Source organism: Podarcis filfolensis (genome assembly GCF_964270895.1).
Source record: "Podarcis filfolensis genome assembly, chromosome: 8".
Lineage (NCBI taxonomy): Eukaryota > Metazoa > Chordata > Lepidosauria > Squamata > Lacertidae > Podarcis > Podarcis filfolensis.
In genome coordinates this window covers 1,758,830-1,778,398 of record NC_139611.1, presented here as the reverse complement: position 1 = coordinate 1,778,398, position 19,569 = coordinate 1,758,830, and the positions used below count along the sequence as shown (strand labels likewise).

Sequence of the window (19,569 nt, the reverse complement as noted above, 5' to 3'; positions counted from 1 at the left end):
ACTGGGGAGGATGCTTCAAGGAAGCAAAGTGCACTAACTGCCAGGGTTAGAACTCCTGCCAGAAATGGTTGTGTATAGAGAGGAGGACAAAAGGACCGTGACCGTGACAAAAGGACCGTGACCAAAGTCACATATTTCACATGGCAAAAAATATTTTGCGACCCTTTGTTGCAAACAGGTGTTATGCCCTGGAACTTCTCCCACTGGTGACTCCAACAGAAAAAACACTGCTTAAAAATTGCGACCCAACCAGACTTCCATCCTCCACATACATAGGCACCCGACCTTTCAAGGAAGGAAGTTGAACTCTGCCTGATCTCCTGGAGCACATTTTGCAGTCAGGAGGAGTGGGAGATTGGGAAGTAAAAGCCCTTGTTCATCCACCCAAGCACTGTAGCGGAAAACCCGTTGCTTCCCCATTAAGTTGAGGGTACATTGCCATAAATAATCCATTTGGGAGGAGGGTAGCAGATTATGGCAAGGAGTCGTGGGTCCAGGGTCACAGCAAGAACCACCATGAAATATGCAAGACCCCCCTCAAAGTCCGTGCAGCGGGAGAGTGGTGAACGCTTATTGGATCTGACTGGGCAGAGTCCCTAGCGGTGGGGAGAGCTGGGCACGGAGCAAAGACTCTGGTCCCCCTCACGGAAGCCGTGCCACTGGGGTGGGGGAGTCACGCAACAATGCAGATCTTGAGCTAACTGGAACAGGGAAGGAGGCAGGTGGGCTCACCTGAGAGCAACGCCCAACCATGCCAAGTCCAACCTGCTTGACCTTTTCCACCACGGGGGGGGGGGGGGGTCAGCAACTGCCGCAGTCAGAGAGGTGGTGTTGGTGTGATATTTGTAACCTCTCTATCCCAACTCTTCTTTTAGGTGTGGGGTGGGAGACTTCAGAAACATGTTCAGGGGCAGAATCAGTTTACACTGAAGCATGCACCTTGCTGGATCAGCCGCAAAGTCCATCTGGTCCAGCATCATGTTCTCCCTGTGGCCACCCACTGCCTCTGAGAAGCCCACAAGCAGGACCAAGTGCACGAGCCCTCTCCTCAACTGTGACCCATAGCAAGTTGCATTCAGAAGGCATGTTGCCTCCAGCAGTGGTGTCAGAGCGCACGCAGAGCCTTATCCTCCAGATGTATCACAGCAAAAAAAAATTCCAGTGAAAAGCAGCAGGAGCAGAGCAAACTTTAGTCAGCTCCGGTGCAGCAGTTGCTCTCCAGGACAAGAGGGCAAGTGGTTTATTATTATTATTCAAGGTTCTTAACAGCTCTGAGAAATAATGCTCAGAAGACTCTTCTCCTTCAGGGATGGCTCAAGACATTTTGCTGCCTGAGCAGGACGATAAAATGGGTTCCCTACCCTGCCTTGCCCAAAATCTGATCAGCCTGGGAGTTGCATCTCAGTGAAGACTGGTGGCAGGAGAGCATCACCCACAAGGGCGGCGGCAGCAGCAGAAGCAGCAAGCTTACGCAGAACTGGCTGGATGCAGAGGAGTGGTGGGAGGCAGCAGGTGGGGAACCCCCAGGGAAGAAGACTCAGAGCCAGGGGATTGGTGGTGGGACACCAATGAGTGGTCAGAGGGAAAAGGCAACTGGGTTTAGTGAGCAGGAAGAGGCTGTGGCAGAGAGCAGTCCAGAGGCTGCAGAGGAGGGGGGTCAAGAGGCAGAGATCAGGTAGCCAGCTGGCCTCCCCCTCCTGCTGCAAGCAGCTCTCTCCCCCCTGGTCTCCCAGAACATGAAGCAAAATGAAGAGACAGGTGAAGGAGCCTCAGGGTGCTGGGGAAGGACCCAGAGGAAGAGGGAATTTGGGGAACTGTGGGAAGCTGGGACCTTCAGTCCTCACAACGGCCTCATTGGGGCAAGACCTACTGGGAAGAGTTGCTGGGATCACTAGGCCTGCACTCTTTTGGTTTCCTGAAATAGTTAACTTCACTGACACCAGGTGTCTTATTACTGACTTGCCCTTGGCTGCTGACACTTGGGGGGCACACACAGCTCTGTCCTCCAGGACCCCCGAACTACTCCAGCACCTGCTGCCTAGTGGTTGGAGGGGCCCAGTCCCACTTCCCTACAAACATGCACCTGCCTCTCAAACAAGGGGAGCCTGGCCTGTTCCACTCCCACTGCAACCAGCACAGGAACCCTGCACTGTGCCAGTCCCCAATACGGAAGCAAAACATGAGGCATCCCCTTGTACTTGCAAGGCTCACCACGACCTTTGGGCCTGTGGGCAGATTTGCAAAGCAGTCAAACTGTGACAGGAACCATGCAAACACACAGGCTACCTCCACCATTTGCTGTGCTAAGAAAAATTCAAGACAGAAACTGAGGCAGCACAGACACAGAAAAAAGTGCTTGTTTATTTCCTTAAAATCCATGAACAAAGAATAGGACACCCAGGTGCACGCACACACACACACACACACACAGGTTTCTGATCCAACAGGCCTATTTCTGAAATCAGTGTAGAGGTTCTCCTGTTCCAACAGCAAGAGTGCCAGGCAATTCAGAGGAGCTGGAATGTCTTCCCATTTCACTTGGATGGGCCAGTGATTTCCGTGGGATGAAGTAGGTGATTTGCATGGCAGAAATCAGGAGTTTCTCTCTTCTGGGGGTACATACTCCAAGTCTAAATGCTGGAAAATCTCTTCTTCAGAGGCAGCGGTCAAAAATGTTTTCTGAAGGGGGTTTAAAAGACACACACATAAACAAATTAACCAGAGGCTGAAATGATTTCCTCCACATCCTACCTTCTCCCTGCGCCCACTAGGTAGGGCTCTGCAGACTCCATTCTGAAAAAAACAAAACCACCACAAAAATTTTGCACCAAACTTTGCAAGCTACACAAATTATGCATCTTAAAGAGATTGCGTGCAAACATCCTTGTTTTGCAGAATTTGTGTCACTCCTGTCTCAGAAAGGGCAATGCTTCTACTTCGGACGCTTAATGGTAAAGGACTAGGAGCCCAACAGCCAGAAAGTCTTCTCCACCCCTCGCCTTGTCTAAGTGTGTAAGAAGTGCCTTCCTGGATCAGGCCAGGGGCCCACCTAGTCCAGCACCCTCTTCTCACAGGGCCAGCCAGGTGCCTGTCTGAACCCCACAAGCAGGATCTGAGCACAAGAGCCTGCCGCCCTCTAGTGGTTTCCAGAAGCATTGCTGCCACCGACCTTGGAGGCAGAGGGCAACCGTCCCAGCTGGTGACACTTCACAAGCTGTTGAAAAGGCCTGGAAACCTTTTGGAAAACCTTTTGGAAAAAACAAATGGAAACTTCTGCAGCAATGCCAGTGTTGTCTCAAGAGACAATGGAGTGTGCCTCCAGGGGTGAAGTCAAGCTGCACTGAAGTGCCCTCTGCAGGGCGCAAGCCTGGGCAGTATGTCTGGAGGTCCTGGGCTGCCCAGACAGCAGGACCCGTCCCCCCCCCCCCGCCTCTCTGATGCCATCCAAAGGAAAGCAGAGCAAAACCTTTGGCACCAGCCGGAAGGAGGCGTCCAAGGCGCCATCCAACCCTCTTAGGGACTCCACTCCAGATCTGTGCAGAGTTCGCTCCTCAGCCTTTTCTTCTCCCAAAGATTTCCTGCAGGGCAGCAGGTACAATTTTTTCCTCAGGACTGACTCCTGAAAAATGGGGAGGGGTAATTTCCCACAATCCCCGCTCACTGTCCCACCAGCTGATATCACGTGAAGGAAGGAAGGGTTTCAATTCTGCCTTTGCTGCAGAAACAGGCACTTGCAGCCAAAACGATTTAGCAGGGGCTACATCCTGCTCAGTTTGGCTGCATGCACCACTTCCCTACTGGGGACGGAAAGGCAAGCAGAATGAAAGGTGGCTTCTGCAAGCATCAGCAAAGCACAAGGAGTCCCCTTGCAAAAGGCCCTTCCTCGCTCCCTTCCCTCCCTGCCAAGCGTAAGGGTGGGGGGAGAAATCAGAGGGGTGTTTTGCAAGTCAAGGCAAAGCACAAGATCCACTGCCTGTGCTCCTTTCTTTTGCCCTCCCCACCATTTTGGCAATCCCTGCGCAAGGGATGACAGGTGGGCAGGACAAGCCTGTCAATCATGTGGCATCATGTGATTTGACAGACAGGTTGCCCCACCCACCTGTTGATGTTGGCCCATGAGGAAGGGCCACAAACAGAAGACCCCTGTTCTATAAAAGAGCCCCAAATGCCCCCCTCCCCAGTTCTATAAGGATAAACCAGGCGCAAAGCCACAGGCAACCCAGGTGGAAAGACCCTTCCTTCCTTGATGCTCCTCTGTCAAAAGCCGTGTACCTGCTCCAGGTGATAAAGGGCATGATTGCTGAGGGCCATCTTCTTCTCGTGCTTGGAGTAGCGCCTGAGGTCGCGCTCAAAATTCTGGGACGTAGCCAAGAGGAGAGAAGAAAGGAGGTGGGTTGTTAAGGCAGTCCCTGCCAAATGGCTTGCATGAGAATTTCATTCATTCTGTAATTAAAGGCTCTTAAACCTGAAGCACATACCCACCAAAAGTGTGTCTGCAGGGTCTCTGAAAGATTAACTGTTCTCACCTCCTTTTAATTCACATCTGCTTTCTGTGGTAAAGGTAAAGGTACCCCTGCCCGTACGGGCCAGTCTTGCCAGACTCTAGGGTTGTGCGCTCATCTCACTCTATAGGCCGGGAGCCAGTGCTGTCCGCAGACACTTCCAGGTCACGTGGCCAGCGTGACAAGCTGCATCTGGAGAGCCAGCGCAGCACACGGAACGCCGTTTACCTTCCCGCTATAAATCGGCACCTATTTATCTACTTGCACCCGGGGGTGCTTTTGAACTGCTAGGTTGGCAGGCGCTGGGACCGAACGACGGGAGCGCACCCTGCCGCGGGGATTTGAACCGCCGACATGCGATCAGCAAGTCCTAGGCGCTGAGGTTTTACCCACAGCGCCACCCGCATCCCTATGCTTTCTGTGGAGAGCATGCAATTCTACTAGATCTTTTGCAACCAGTGGCAAGTGAACTACACAGTCCCTTTCCGATGTAAAGATTACCCAGAATTAGGGAGAAATGTTACGTATCTAGGAGCCTTTTTGGCTAAACAGTGGGGTATAAATGCCTTGTATAAAATGCTAAGAAATGGCTCCCGAAAGCAGGAGGTGGTGATTCCAATGCAGTTCCTAGTGCTGGCCTGAGACATTTACTAACTGCTGTAAGGATTCTTTACAGTGTGTTATGGCCTTCCAAGTTTTGAAAAAGAAAGGAAGATGCAAATTGAAATACAGAACCAGGATCCATGATGGAAAACTCCAATCCCAGGCAAGATACCTGTTGAACTCACCTTTGAGCCTGTCCAGCCAAGCAAAGCAAACGGAAACTGACTGAAGGGAGTCACAACCAAGTCCACCCTCACAGCTTTCCAGAAACTGGACACTCCAGAACCTGTCACTGCACCACCAGGCTTCTGAGCCCCGGCACCAATCTGAACACCCCCAGGAAGGTGAAGGCAGAAAATGGAGAGACATCGTTCAAAATGGTCCATTGCACTTGCACTGCTGTTGCTCCCCAGCTCCGGGTCTTCAAGAGCCTGGAAAGTGTTTCTCCGGCTGCTGTGATAGAGCAAGAAGCCCTAGAAAGACAGGGCAGCAGAATGCAAAAGTCACACCACTCAGCATTTATACGGCCAAGGGTTTTCTGAACACCTGATGGCCGAGGCATGTATCTCACTTGCACCTAGAAAAGGTGCAGAAATAGGCTTTCGTGTTGCAGAAGACCCCACACCCTATGCATTCCAGGGGGTCCCTCCCAACTCTACAATTCTGTGATTCTATGCTCCTGCTGAAGCTTCTGATTTGGACACACACGGTCATGCTCAGAACAATGACTCCTGCAGAAATTCAACAAGCAGCCTCCTGGGTTGGCAATGCACATCAGAATCACCCCCCCCCCACTCCACCCAGTGTGTGGAAGCTGATAGGAATAAGGGAATGCTGGAGCAACAGAACCTGCAGAGATGCAAGGGGCCGGCACTTAGCGCTCACAGCAGCTGTCAATCCCTTAATTTCCCCACTCCCATGCAGCCTCCCACACAGTTTGGGAATTGCCAATATCAAGGCTTTAGGACAGGGATGGGGGAAGCTGCGACCCTCCAGATGCTGTCAGACGCCAGCTCCAAGCCAGCATGGCCAATGGTTTGGGATGATGGGAGTTGTGATCTAGAGGGTCACTGTGCTACCTCTGCTTTGAGAGTCTCTGAAATGTTCCATGTACCACTTTCCCAGTAATCCTTATGATTCCCCACCATATTCCTCCCTGGGCTACCCAACTCTGCTCCAACCTGCTTATCCAGCCAGCTGATGACTTTCTTCAGCAGTCCCACTTCTTGGCCTTCCTTAGGGTGTGTGAGAAGCAAGTCAACATCATGGCCGGTTTGTTTCCCTCTGTAAGGGAAGACATAGCAGGACCCACTGAGTCACGGGAAGGCAGGCAGGCAGAAGCCGCCTCTCTCACGGGAGGAAGCCCCTGCAAAACAGGCTGTGCTCTCTTGTTCCGTCCAGTCCAGCTCTGGACAATGACTCCAGTTTATTTTCTTGCTGCGCGCATCATCTAAGCCTAGACTTAATCCAAGTCAGAACTAGCCTGGTTTGCTCATTGCCACATGGCAAATCTTTGCTCATTTAATGGATGTGTTTACATGTCATCCTAAGACACAGCTTAATGCCATGGGAAGGAGCGCTGTGAGCCTCTTTGCTCACTCTTCTGCTCCTGGGTGGCTTGGAGGGATATGGAGGCTTCGGCTTTTGTTTAACCATAGGCTCACTGTGCCAGTGTTTCTCAAACTTCAGTCTCCAGCTGTTGTTGGACTACAACTCCTATTATTCCTAGCTAGCAGGATCAGGGATGGTCAGGGATGATGAGAGTTGTAGTCCAACAACACAGGTCAACTTCAAACCATGGGCTGTCATTCAAGTATGTTTTGCTCACAGTAGACCCATTTGAACTAATAGACCTAGCTTAGTCACGGTCATGAATTTAAGTGAGTTTATTCTGAGTAAAACTTATAGGAATACCACCCAAAGTTAGCAGGTCTGGCTTGTTTAAAATAAATCGCTGTCAAGTTATTTAGCTGGACCCTGAAGTGTGACTAGATCACAAGCTGTGGTGGAGGAAAGGCAGAAGTTCCTGCTCTCCTCCTCCTGGACATGTGGGAAGCAGGAGGCAGCGTGGAAATGGAAGCCTTCCTGTGGCGCATCAACATCACACTGAACTATTATTTAGGACATGCAAAGGCAGCCAGTGTGAGAACAGAAGCAGGCCTGCTTTCCTGGGTTAAATAAATGCTCAACTGCATAAAATGTGATTGCACATCTTCCTCTTTCTGTGCACCCCATCTACCTGCTGGCCTCCAAGGAAGAATGGCAGAGGAGGACTTACGCCTGTGTTCCTTTCTTCATCGGAATGTGACAGTTGTACTTTGTGCCAGTCTCCCCTGGCCCACTGCAAACATCATTTCCTGAATTGTTCATCATCAGAAGCAAAGGCAAGGCATATCTATGCTACAGACAACCAGTCCTAGCCTCTCTCAAGATGCCCAGGAAGGACCATCATTTTGAGAGCATGCTTGAAATATCTGCGATAGATCCCTATCCTGCTTTACTGGGCAATTTCCAGAGTTCCCTGCAATGTGGCATTTATAAGCAGATTCTGAAAGTGACTTATGCTCTACCAGAGGGGCGAATCAGTACTGCAGGAGGAAGTACCTCCTCGGAATGAGAAGAATCAAGCTTGGCACATTCTTGGCACAGGATTTCCAGCATGTTTGTCAAGAGCCCATCATCACCTTCTAAAGCCACCAGCCAACGTCACAGAAGCCCCAGGCAAGCACTGCCTCACTGCGTCTCGCACCACCTGGCTAATGGCCTCTGCGTCAGAGCGCTCCACTGGGGTGTTGAGGTCGTCATAATGAAGGAGCCCTGCGGGGAAAAGAAACCCACCACCAGGTGTGTTCAGGAGCCCCTCAGCACTTGAGGACGAAAAAGCAAGGAGACAGGAAGGCAGCAGATTTCTGCCCATCCAATACAGGTAAGGAAAGGAGCACAACACAACGGCAGAGCTGCTGCACTGCATGCAGAACATCCCAGGGAGGGCAGGGAAGGTCCTATCGGAACCTCTTGGAGTCACTGCCAGTCAGTGCAGACAATACTGAGCTAGATAGACCAAGGGGTCAGACTCTGACATGGTATAAGGCATGGTGTTCTGGGCTCTTGCAACTTCTTGCTTCTGCCCTGGAGGCAAGAGCCCACGCCAGTGCTGGGCAAAGGGTCCAAGGCAGCCACAAAGCAGTCACCACATCTGTGACTCTCCACAAAGTACTCAAGCCAGAACTAGAGCTAGGCATCTGACAGCTCAAATAATGGCAAATTAATCTTACAATAACAAAATATGTATTTTTTCTTCTGGCTTGATACTTTTGCTAATTAACAAAAACTAGATGAGTGTTATTTTGTGAAATAACAACTGGTATGCAATGCTAGGCATACCCAGGAGACCCACTGAAATTAATTATTGCAACTAACTTCAGTCTATTCATTTCAATGGACCTACTCAGAGTAAAATTTAGTTGGCTACAACCCAAAGAGATTTAATTGTTTAAAAATTGACAAGTTATTATACCACTTTTCAGGAATTTCAATTTTCTGTGAAAACTTATGATTCACTGATAATATATATTTGGCATCTAAAGTGGAACAGGATCAGCTCCAGTTACCTTTTTCTAAAAATAAAATAAAATAAATGAAAATAGAAAAAGCAACTATAGCTATTAAACAACAAAGTCAGTTTCTAAAGCCATTAAACCACAAAGTCAGTTTCTAAAGCCTGGGTCAAAAATGCATATATAAATAATGTGGATCTTTATGTTAGAGTGCTTATTATATGTTAAAATATTCAAACTATGAATACTTTAGGGCAAAATGTGTACAAAAATAATGCATAATTTCATGGGTTTTAAAATGAAATTGCTGATACGATGAGGAAAGCAACATGTGTGTAGATATATTTTTATATACATGCCAACAACATGAAATTGATGAGAAATGGGATGGGACAGGGCAGATCTCTGAATGAACACATGCCAAGCTAACATGCCAAGGACATAGACAGAGACAGCCTCCTGCCGCCCCCCCCCCCCCGGCCACCATAGTATCCGTCCACGTTGTTCTCTTGCTCCTTTTACCCTTACCCCCCCTTTAACTCCCAAGTCCCTCTTCTTACTGCATGGATACTTACCAACTTCCTGTTCCTTGCTCAGCTTTGCTCGATGTGCCTGCAGGTCAGCCAGCGTCCTCAGTCCTTCCTGATACCACCGGCCGGCCGTCTTCACCCCAACCCCAAAGATCTTTGTGAAAACCTGCCGAGTGAAAGTTTGTTGATGGAAGGATTCTGGAGCACATTCAAGGGCATCTATTCCGTTCACTGCACAGGGCAAAGGCCTAAGGATGTGCCTTAGCATTGCCCTGCCATGTACAAAGAGACTTGCATTGTGGTAGCACCTCCTCTGGCTGCTACCTGACCGACGCCGACTTGTGACAGGGCCTTCTCGGTGGTGGCTCCATGTTTGTGCAATGCGCACCCTGCTGCAGCTCCCTCATTGCTATCTTTCAGAAATTTAAAAATATTCCCGTTTACCGAGGCACTTGATGGCTGATACTGGTTATGGCAACCATGTCATTAATAACTGTGAGGATTGATTTAAATGTTTTTAGATGGTCTAGATGGGTTCATCACTGACTGAGGTTTTTCAGGAACAACTTGCTTTCTTAATGCTGGCCATTGACTACGACAATAAAGATTTGATTTGATTTGTGAAGAGCCTGCAGGATCAGGCCCAAGGCCAGCTAGCCTAACATTCTGTTCTCACAGTGGCCAACCAAATGTCTATGGAAATCCAAAAAGCAGGACCTGATTCATTCTGAAATTTCTCTTTTTCAAACAATGTCATATTTTTCTCTAAAACCTTAGTTTTGGTCTTATTCAATTTAAATCCTGCCACCTGACCAAATTCTTGAATTAGTTCTAAAACTCTTTTAGTACTAGATTCTGGCTCCTGTAACGTCAAAACTAGATCATCTGCAAAAGCTCTCAGGTCTGTCTGTGGTGAGGAAGGTGAAATATCTCGGGATTAACATGACATCTAAAAATGGGAACTTATTTAAAAATAATTATGAGAAATGCTGGTCAGAAGTGAAAAAAGATCTCGAAACATGGTCAAATTTGAGGCTTTCCTTGATGGGTCGAATAGCAGCTATAAAGATGAATGTATTGCCTAAAATGTTGTTTTTGTTTCAAACATTACAAATTGTGGACAAGATGGAATGTTTTAAGAAGTGGCAGAAAGATATTTCTAAATTTGTCTGGCAGGGCAAGAAGCCTAGGATAAAATATAAGATTTTGACTGATGCAAAAGAAAGGGGTGGCTTCGCCCTGAGTCAGCAGCATTCTGCTGGTTGAAAGACTGGCTGCTTCTTGAAAACACAGACATTTTGGACTTAGAAGGTTTTAACAACGTTTTTGGATGGCATGCATATTTGTGGTATGACAAGGTTAAAGCTCATAAAGCGTTTAAGAATCACATTGTTAGGAGATCTTTGTTTAATGTTTGGACTAGATATAAGGATTTACTGGAAAACAAAACCCCAAGGTGGTTGTCACCAATGGAAGCGAAAGCTCAGAAAAAACTCAATATGGAGGCCAGTTGGCCAAAATATTGGGAAATTTTGGAGCAAGAAGGAGATAGACTGAAATTGCAGAGTTTTGAGAAATTAAAAAATAAAGTCCGAGACTGGTTACATTACTTTCAGATAAGGGAGGCATACAATTTGGACAGGAAAATTGGCTTCCAGGTGGAAAAATCTAAATTAGAAACAGAAGTGCTAGAACCTAAAACTAAAATCATGTCAAAAATGTATAACTTGCTGCTGAAATGGAATACACAGGATGAAACGGTTAAGTCAGCTATGATTAAATGGGCACAAGATCTTGGACATAACATTATGTTTGCTGATTGGGAACAGTTATGGACCACAGGTATGAAATTCACGGCATGTAATGCCTTAAGAGAGAATATTATGAAAATGATATACAGGTGGTACATAACCCCAGTCAAGCTCGCAAAAATATATCACTTGCCCGATAATAAATGCTGGAAATGTAAGGAAGTGGAAGGTACATTTTTTCACCTATGGTGGACGTGCCCAAAGATCAAGGCCTTTTGGGAAATGATTTATAATGAAATGAAAAAGATATTTAAGTATACTTTCCTGAAAAAACCAGAGGCTTTTCTCTTGGGTATAGTCGGCCATTTGGTGCCAAAGAAGGACAGAATCTTTTTTATGTATGCTACAACGGCAGCAAGAATACTTATAGCAAAGCACTGGAAGACTCAAGATTTACCCACTCTGGAAGAATGGCAGATGAAGTTGATTGACTGTATGGGACTAGCAGAAATGACCGGCAGAATCCGCGACCAGGGAGAAAAGTCAGCAGAAGAAGATTGGAAGAAATTTAAGGAATATCTACAGAAATATTATAAAATTAATGAACTTTGAAAAGATGTTGGTTTGAACTTTGGTGGTCTCCAGCTGTTATGATAAAGATAATGGGGATTATAATTGTTTTTGTTACTAAATTTAAAAAACTTGAGTGGAAAATAAGGTGATATTTTAAAAGGAATGTTAAGAGATTAGGATTTGCTGAATTAACAAATTGAACTAGAGAACAAGAAGGGGAGGTATGAGGAAGTCAAAGAAACATGTGACTGAAAACTGTTATTGAAACTGAATTGTTTTTAATTTTTTTTTCTTTTTCTTTTCTTTTTGTATTTATATAAAATTGGAAAATTCAATAAATATTCATTAAAAAAAAAAAAAGCAGGACCTGAGCACAACAGCACTCTTCCCACCACAGGGAACATTTCCTCTCTACTCTCACAGAACTGAGACAGACAAAGCCCTGATCCAGGGGCACAGAACACATGCCCAAGGGCCACTGCATGTTCCCCAACACCCACCCGTAACCACTAGGCCAGTGATCGCTAACCTGTGGCCTCCCAGATGTCGGTGGACTACAAATCCCATCATCCCTAACCACTGGGCCATACTGGCTGGCAGGAGCCCTAGGCCAACAACCTCTGGTGGGCCACAGGTTACCCACACCAGGCCAAAAGCCATTCGGTAACAGCCATCGCACCTTCATTGCCTGGTATCTCTCGGAATGCTTGACTCGCTCCACCTCCGCAGACACACCGTCTTCCAGCACCTCCTAGTCAGGGGAGACAAAGGCAGAGCTGTCTCAGCCATGACGGTCCCCATCCACAGAACTGCTAAAAGATGCACGGAGCTCTGACACTCTGGAAGAGAGCAGGGCTCAGTTGCATTGCCCAGGTTGGCGTGTGGAAGGTTCAACTCCAGACACTTCCAGTTAAAAGAAGGGGGTTGGGATTGGGCAGAAGTTGATGGGAAAGATGGACCTCTTTCTGCTCAAGACACCAGAAGAGACATTATTCAAAGAATAACGAAGTACCAGCTGCAACTCAAGGTGAAATATACCAGTATTCTGTCTAGGAAAAAGATTATCCAAAGACCTGTGTCCTGGTAATGGCAAAAACCAGTTGCTGTAGCAGGCTAAACCACGTGCTTCCTGGAGGTGTACAAGGGCATCAGAAGAGACACCATTTCGGCTCCGTCAGGGCTGGGAAAACCTTCCCTGCCACTCCGGGAGGTCTGCATTCCTTTAGGGAACAGGGGCGGAGTAGAAGTGGAGAAGTTTTATCGGCCTGAAGGTCACATTTCCTTCTGGGTGCAAAGTCAGCAAGGAAACTGTGGCAATCACACAGGGTCCCTGGACGTTTGATGGTCTATTGATCCCTGTGCCACCACTGTGATCACTTCCCCGCTGCCACCAACCCGTTTCTCTCGGGTACACACTGAGTCCAGACAGGAGGGTAAACACCACAGAAACCTTCTGCTGGCATGCAGAGCGTGGCAGAAGGGAGAAGCCAAAGCTGTGGAGGAAACTGAGGAAGATTCAGGGAGCACCATCACCTGGATGATTCTCCTGGAGTGCTCTCCTATGCAGGGAAGGGAGCGCAGCTCCTGCACTCTTCTGACTGTCCAGGGTAAGGACTTGAGGACAGAGGCAGCCCTGGAGAAGGCCAGGCTGCGGGCTTCGCTGCCACAAAAGTGTGCCTCCTCTGCCATCGTTTGCAGAACTTCCTGTCAAGGGAAAGGCAGTTAAGGATCATTCTCCAAAGGGGATCCCTGGCAAAAGCAAGTTCAAACACTGACCATCTCACCAACTGCATATGCAAAGTACCATGCTTCTGAATGCAGCCGCCTATTCATCAAGGCAGACTCTCCCCACATGGGTAAAGCCAGCACATCAGGGAGAAGGACAGAGCAGAAGGGTCTACCCTGACCTGCTAGCTTTGAACATAGCGATACTCTGACTTGGGGTTGCCATCTTTACCATTCCTGTGCCCCCAACAACAGCCTGACATGCAAAAGGTTTAGCACCCGAACCTTTCCCGACCACTTATTTCTGAACAGAATTGATACCCTCAGCCCAGTCAGCAATGACATTGAGGTCCAGCTCCGAGGGTCTTCTGGCTGTTCCCTCATTTCAAGAAGTGAGGTTACAGGGGACCAGGCAGAGGGCCTTCTCAGTAGTGACACCCTCCCTGTGGAATGCCCTCCCATCAGATGTCAAGGAGATAAAGAACTACTCAGCCTTTAGAAGACATCTGAAGGCAGCCCTGGAAAGGGAAGTTTTTAATGTGTGATGTTCTGTTGTGTTTTTATATTACGTTGGAAGCTGCCCAGAGTGGCTAGGGCAAGCTAGTCAGATGGTCGGGGTACAAATAATAAAATTATTACTATTACTCCCTTTTTAAGACACATGCCACTTCAAGACAACTTACAAGTTTTTTAAAAAAATACATAAACAAATCAGCAACACACACAATAAGCAGAAGCACTGGAACATCCAGATACCCACTAAAAATTTTCCAAGGTGATTTAAAAACAGGCAGAGGGGGAGGTAGATGCAAGATTTGCTGTTTGCCTCCGCCCTAGGAAACTCTTCACCTGTTTTGTGGCTGTCAGGCTGCTCGTCAAGGCAGGTAAAGCGGTGGAACCTTTATTTCCATCATGGGGGTGCCCTCAATACCTGAGCTATGCAATTTAGTGAGGTTGCACCATATGGCCTACTCAGAGTTTGAGCTGGGTGAGAAAGGAAGAAATCCAGAGCTTCTCCCATATTATGATTTGCCATGTTTAGGTTGAGCTGCTTTTCTTCCATCCCTTATTGTTCATCCATTCCAATGGGCTCAAAATGTTTTCCATGTGCTTCTGGTTTCCTGCTTCTGCATTTATCTGCAATAATTTTCGTAAGTATTAAATAATTTGCCACGAGTGTGACTCTCTGTCCCTGCAGCCTTGTTCTCTGCTCAATCACTCCAAGGGGATGCCCAAACTATTCCTGTCCCCAGAAACAGATTATTACCGTGAGTGTCTGGTTCCTGTGTGCCAGCAGAGTTCGGCGCTGGCAAGCATAAACTGGCACCTGGCACCTGGCCTCCAGCGTCTCTGCATGGGCAGCCACCTGAAAGACAGAACACTTAGCTCCCCTGCACTGAAGGGCTCAGAGTCAGTAACTAAAAATAGTTTTTAAACTTTACATCCTCCTTCTGTATAAGTGTCAGTTCCCCAAACACTTTCTCTTAGTCACACTCTAGTAGTGTCACAACAGAGCACGAGAAAGAAACTGGGGGGTGGGCAGGAAGAGAGAAATTGGGAAACTGAGTTTGCGGAGAGAGAAACAGAGAAATTGCATTAGAGAGGCACCCTCCACCCTGTTTTTCTGGTAAGGAATTACTAATTGCACAAAAAATGACAGTACTCAAGCCACTCCTAGGCCACATTCATTTAAAGTGCTATAATACCGCCTTAAACAGCCATGGCTTCCCCCAAATAATTCTGAGAGCTGTGGTTAAGGGTGCCAAGAGTTGTCACGAGCTACAATTCCCAGGGTTCCCTGGAAAGAGGAACTGATTGTTAAACCACTCTGGGAATGGTGCTGGGCAGACTTTGTCTACCTCCCTGTTTAACTTACAGATCACCCCCCCCAAAAAAAAACACCACACAGCTTCTCTAGACAAACGCCGTTAAGAGCAAGTGTTAAACAATGCAGGGCCTTGTCTGACCTTGTTCCTCTGCGGTACTCACAAAGAAATGTTGCAGTAGAGAGAGCTGCTGGTCAGGGTTGCCGTCAGCCAGCCCTATCACTATGGGTTTGGGGGATTAGCCTGTCATGACATCCATGGGTCCCTTCCAGACCTGTTCCTTGGCTGGCCTCCTCAGCACCTCAAAGAAGAGATGGGTTGCCATAGTGACAACTGAAGAGGCTTCCAGCAGAGGGGAAGCATTTGCCCCCCCCCCCCCCGGCTGGGTGGTCATCCTACAAAGGAGAATAGGCCAGGGGGAGTTAGTTTTGGGTGTCTCAGTTTTGGCTGATGCTGGAGACCCAGAGGCAAGCCTGCCTGCCCTGAGCTTGACTCAAAGTTATGACTAGGAGCTCCCCTAGAACCCAATAGGAAAAAAGCATTATCAGTTGGAGTTTTCATGCTGTGAACCCCTCCATCCTTTGCTCAGGTTGCATATATGTGTAAATAAAGGCACGTAGCCTAAGGACACCACCGTCTCCATCAACCTACATTCATAGAGTTGTAGACTTGGAAGGGACCATGAGGATCATCTAGCCCAACCCCCTACAATGCAGGAATCTTTTGCCCAACGTGGGGCTTGAACCTACTCTACTCTACCAAACCCAGGGAAGCGCTGGCGCCCACGGAGTGTCTTGCCTCTCAGAGATTGCAGCGCACACAACAAAACTCAAGTCTTCACAGGCAGGTTTGATGGGGTGGGGGTTGCTCTCCTAGGTGACTTTTTCCTAAATACCATTTGTACTCCTCTATACTTCGGACCCCCCCCCCACACACCCTGCCAGGTATGCTGAGAACCCCACCTCCAATTTCTCAGCAGTCCTGTTGCGACTACACAGTCACTGTGTAGTCAGCATCTGACTGACAGGAGCAGGGCGGTTTTATTGTTGTGAGGTGCATTGGGGGCCTAGAAAGGTGTTTCCGTAAGTAATCAATACAGTGGAACCTCGTTACACACCGTCTTCCTTACGAATGCTTCGGATTACGAGCTCTGCTAACCTGGAAGTAGATGCTCCCGGTTGCAAACTTTGCCCCAGGATGCGAGCGGAAGTCATGCACCAGCGGTGCGGCAGCAGTGGGAGGAGCCATTAGTGAAAGTGCTCCTCATGTTAAAAGCAGTTTTGGGTTACAAACAGACCTCCGGAATGAATGAAGTCTGCAACCGGAGATACCACTGTAAAGCTTGCAATGGCAATCCTGGTGTACCTGCATCTGGCTGGAACCCAGGACAAGGCTCTGCAAGGTTCCTTCCTCACCTGGAGACGGTGCCTGGGCTCAATCTCCGCAGGCCGCCCAGCACTCATGCTCTCTGTGAACCAGCTGGTGTTCAGCAGCGCTGGGCAGCCCCCCAAGACATCGATGCTGCGGCTCCCGTTCTTCAGCAGCCACTCAACCACCTCATCTCCAGAGTTGCCCTCGGACACCACGTGGGTAACTCTGTCACTGGAAAGCACCACATGGAGGTGGGGGAGGAAGGGGGAAAGAAGACTCTGAGCAACATCGTTGTGCAAACCCAACCCAGTCAATCCAGCCCAGCAAGCAGAGGGCCCCTTCAGACTGCAGCGGCGTAGCTAGCCGCTCGGGTGCCAGGTGCGTCGCAGGTGTCCTGAAGCCGGGCGTGGGGCATATGGGCAGGGCGTGGGGCGGGGCAAGCCACCCATGGGGGTGGGGCAAGCTGCATGGAGCCTCTCCGCCGCCTTCCCCTCAGCTGTAGGGAGGCAAGTGCTGGCCCTGGCAATGTGGTGCCCAGTGCCAGCTGCATTTTGTTACGTTTGTTGACTGAACTAAAAAGTTTCGTGAGCTCATTTTTTTAAAAAGACATATTTTTATCATTTTGTCACCTTCAATGATGTCACCCGGGGCAGTCCGCACCTCTTCCTCCACCGCTGCCAGACTGTAGGCTTCGGGGGGGGCGGGGGTGTCCTGCAACTGTCACTGTCCTAGAAGGGCCATTCACACATCACTCCACTTGGCCTCCTCATGCTACCACATTATTGCTCTTTGGAGCAGTACTTTTGCACCATAACAGAACAAAATGTGCCCAGGAAATTTGTGGCCTGAAATCCAGGCTGGGCTGCCCCCTTTTTCCTCTTCCTTCTTCAGAGGGAGAGCCTGGCCCACCTCCTTTGTTACCTGCTGGCATCCTCCACGAGGAAACCCCTTTGGCGGGCCAGAGTGGTAAGGAAAGCCTTGCGCGTGGCTCCCAGCCTCTTCTCCACCAGGCACAGCACCACTTTGGGGAAGCGCACAGGATGCGCCAGGGGAGCTGGCGGGCCGGGCAGGCGCAAGCGCTGCTTCTTCTTCTTCTTCACTGGAAACTGCGACATCATTGGCTTAGCGAAGGAAGGCCCTTCCCCAAAAGAAAGAAAGCAGTCAAGATCGAGAGACCGGGGCAAAGAGGGCAGGGGGCTCCCCTGCAGTATTTGCAGTGCCTGCTAGAATCATTCTTGTTTAAACAAGCCTATCCAGACGCTAAGAAAGCTGAGGTGATTTTAATCCGCTTTAGTATTTCATCTTTTGTATGTTTTCTTTTTCTTTTTAGATTTTTTTAAATTAAATTCGTATTCTGCCCATTTGAAGATCTCAGGGAGGTTCACAGGTTGTTTTAAAGTAGGGTTGTAATTTTTCTGGATTTTACTGTTTTTTCTTTTGTAAACAGCTCTGAGGTTTTTATGAACAGGCGGTGTATAAATTTTATGAAATAAGATATAATAGATATTAAATAAATAAAATGCAGGGAGAGGAATTATTTTGACAGGCCAACCTTCTATCAACAAAATAGTAGTTAAAAATGGAATCCCTGCCACATAGTATTTAATCTAACGGTTATGTCAAAAGAAGCCCCTCACCTGCCTGCACAATATTTAATCCCAGCTGTCCAGCAAGAGGACAAGAGAAATCCTACTTTTCCTGCTGGTGCAAGTTTGCAAAACGGATATGCTCAGGACAACAGCTTTCCTATCCATGAAAAGCAGGGGAAATTGTACAAAAGGGCAGAGCAGTAGGCTGCAGTCCTAGAGACTCTTTCCTGTAAGTAAGACCTATCAGATTCAATGGGGGTTTACTTCTGAGTAGACAGGTATAGCATTGCTCTTTTGGGCTGCCAGTCAGAAGAGACAACTCTGGACTAGGGAGACAAATAGTGTCACATCGCATAATGCCATTTCCTATGTTCCCAGTGAATAATAAGATTCGTATATGCCAGGCGTATATTGCTTTTTACCTGCCTTTCTCTTGCATCTTGAATAGTAGTCTTAGCTGAAACTTTTTATCTCTTAGAATGTTGCTGGAGATAGTTAAGCAGAGGAAGCTTTTCCTTGCAACTGAAACCCGAGTCTCAGGCTGCTACTAAGAGATGAAGAGCAGAGGCAGTAAGGAAAACACAGCAATGTCCTATCCAAGACTGAGCAAAGGAATTGAGAATGATTCTGCAGCTGAGTTCTGCCCATCCTAACACACTCCTCATGCAGAGTCTGTGTCTGGCTGGAACATGTTCCTGAATGCCCAGGGCAACTGGCCTGCGCTTGGCTGGGATGGAGAAGGGTGTGTCAGTGAGGAGGCTGGTCTTTCTGTACAAAGGTAAATTCCCAGGATTCGTTGCTCCACCCACTTTTATGGTCCCGCCCACCACTGGCCCCGGGCCCAGAAGTTGGCTAGCAGGGAATGTGGCCCGCGGGCCCTCGCGGAAGCCAAGATGGGGGCCAGTGGGCAGTTCCTGGAAGGACCTCATGGAGGGAGGAGGGCAAGGAGAACCCACGCTCAGCTGGAGAATTATTGCATTCACTCGCTTTTAGTTATTTCATAAAGTTCAGATACTGCTTGAATGTATTTGGAAAAAACTCAAAGTAGCTTACAAAAAGAATAAAACCAAAACAGGTACAGGATGCAGTAACACTGAAAAACAATTTAAGATCAATAAAAAGCTAAAAACAGATTAAAATAATATCAACATTCTACATATCTGGGTAGGCTTGTCGAAGCGAAATATGTTTTTAGCAGGCACCGAAAAAGGTACAGCAAAGGCTCCAGCGCAACGTCACCCTGTTCCAGACGGTGGGTGTTACTGCCCCTCTAAAAGATGCGCGGATCCAGCGAGCGAACGCGTCCCCACGAGCCTCCAGTGCATGGCTCTCCCCCCTCCCGGTTCATCCGCGCAACAACCCCGCAAGGGGACCTCGGCGGGCCGGGAGCGCGGAGCGGCCAAGGGGGGCAGCGGGAGTCCCGGGTCCCGCCGCGCGGACTCACCGCGGAACCAGGCGCGAGATCCGGAGGCGGCGCGGGCGCAGCGCGGCTTCCGGGCTCCTGCGCGCCCGCGGATCCTCCCCGGCCCCGCCCCCTTCCGG

The 19,569-nt window shown here is 48.6% G+C and overlaps 1 protein-coding gene and 1 long non-coding RNA gene across 4 annotated transcripts in view; one reads left to right on the top strand and one right to left on the bottom strand.

Annotated features, from left to right (window-relative positions):
- Positions 1-19,569, top strand: part of LOC310769970 — a 166,838-nt gene that overhangs the window by 103,941 nt on the left and 43,328 nt on the right. The gene's annotated exons all lie outside the window — the stretch shown is intronic.
- POLM (DNA polymerase mu) lies at positions 2,340-19,545 on the bottom strand. Of its 3 annotated transcripts, none has more exons than XM_083625759.1 (12): positions 19,472-19,545; positions 17,360-17,576; positions 16,483-16,669; positions 14,509-14,607; positions 13,050-13,220; positions 12,196-12,267; positions 9,238-9,358; positions 7,790-7,922; positions 6,287-6,389; positions 5,291-5,578; positions 4,273-4,356; positions 2,340-2,679 (listed from the first exon to the last, which is right to left on the bottom strand). In XM_083625759.1, exons 2-12 carry the CDS (start codon positions 17,554-17,556, stop codon positions 2,593-2,595), a joined length of 1,542 nt encoding a protein of 513 aa, XP_083481885.1. In that variant the 5' UTR covers positions 17,557-17,576; positions 19,472-19,545; the 3' UTR covers positions 2,340-2,592. The 3 variants fall into 3 exon arrangements, with proteins under 3 accessions (XP_083481885.1, XP_083481886.1, XP_083481887.1); XM_083625760.1 differs by lacking the exon at positions 19,472-19,545 and adding an exon at positions 18,450-19,197; XM_083625761.1 differs by lacking the exons at positions 12,196-12,267; positions 19,472-19,545 and having other exon boundaries at positions 17,360-19,197.

What these genes read in the sequence shown, in the direction of transcription:
- POLM (XM_083625759.1), bottom strand. Translation starts at nt 17,556, where the DNA reads ATGATGTCGCAGTTTCCAGTGAAGAAGAAGAAGAAGCAGCGCTTGCGC. An exon ending in CTCGTGGAGGATGCCAGCAG is followed by an intron (nt 16,670 to 17,359) that starts GTAACAAAGGAG and finishes GGTGCTTTCCAG; the next exon opens with TGACAGAGTTACCCACGTGG. An exon ending in ACTCCAGGAGAATCATCCAG is followed by an intron (nt 12,268 to 13,049) that starts GTGATGGTGCTC and finishes TCCCCTGACTAG; the next exon opens with GAGGTGCTGGAAGACGGTGT.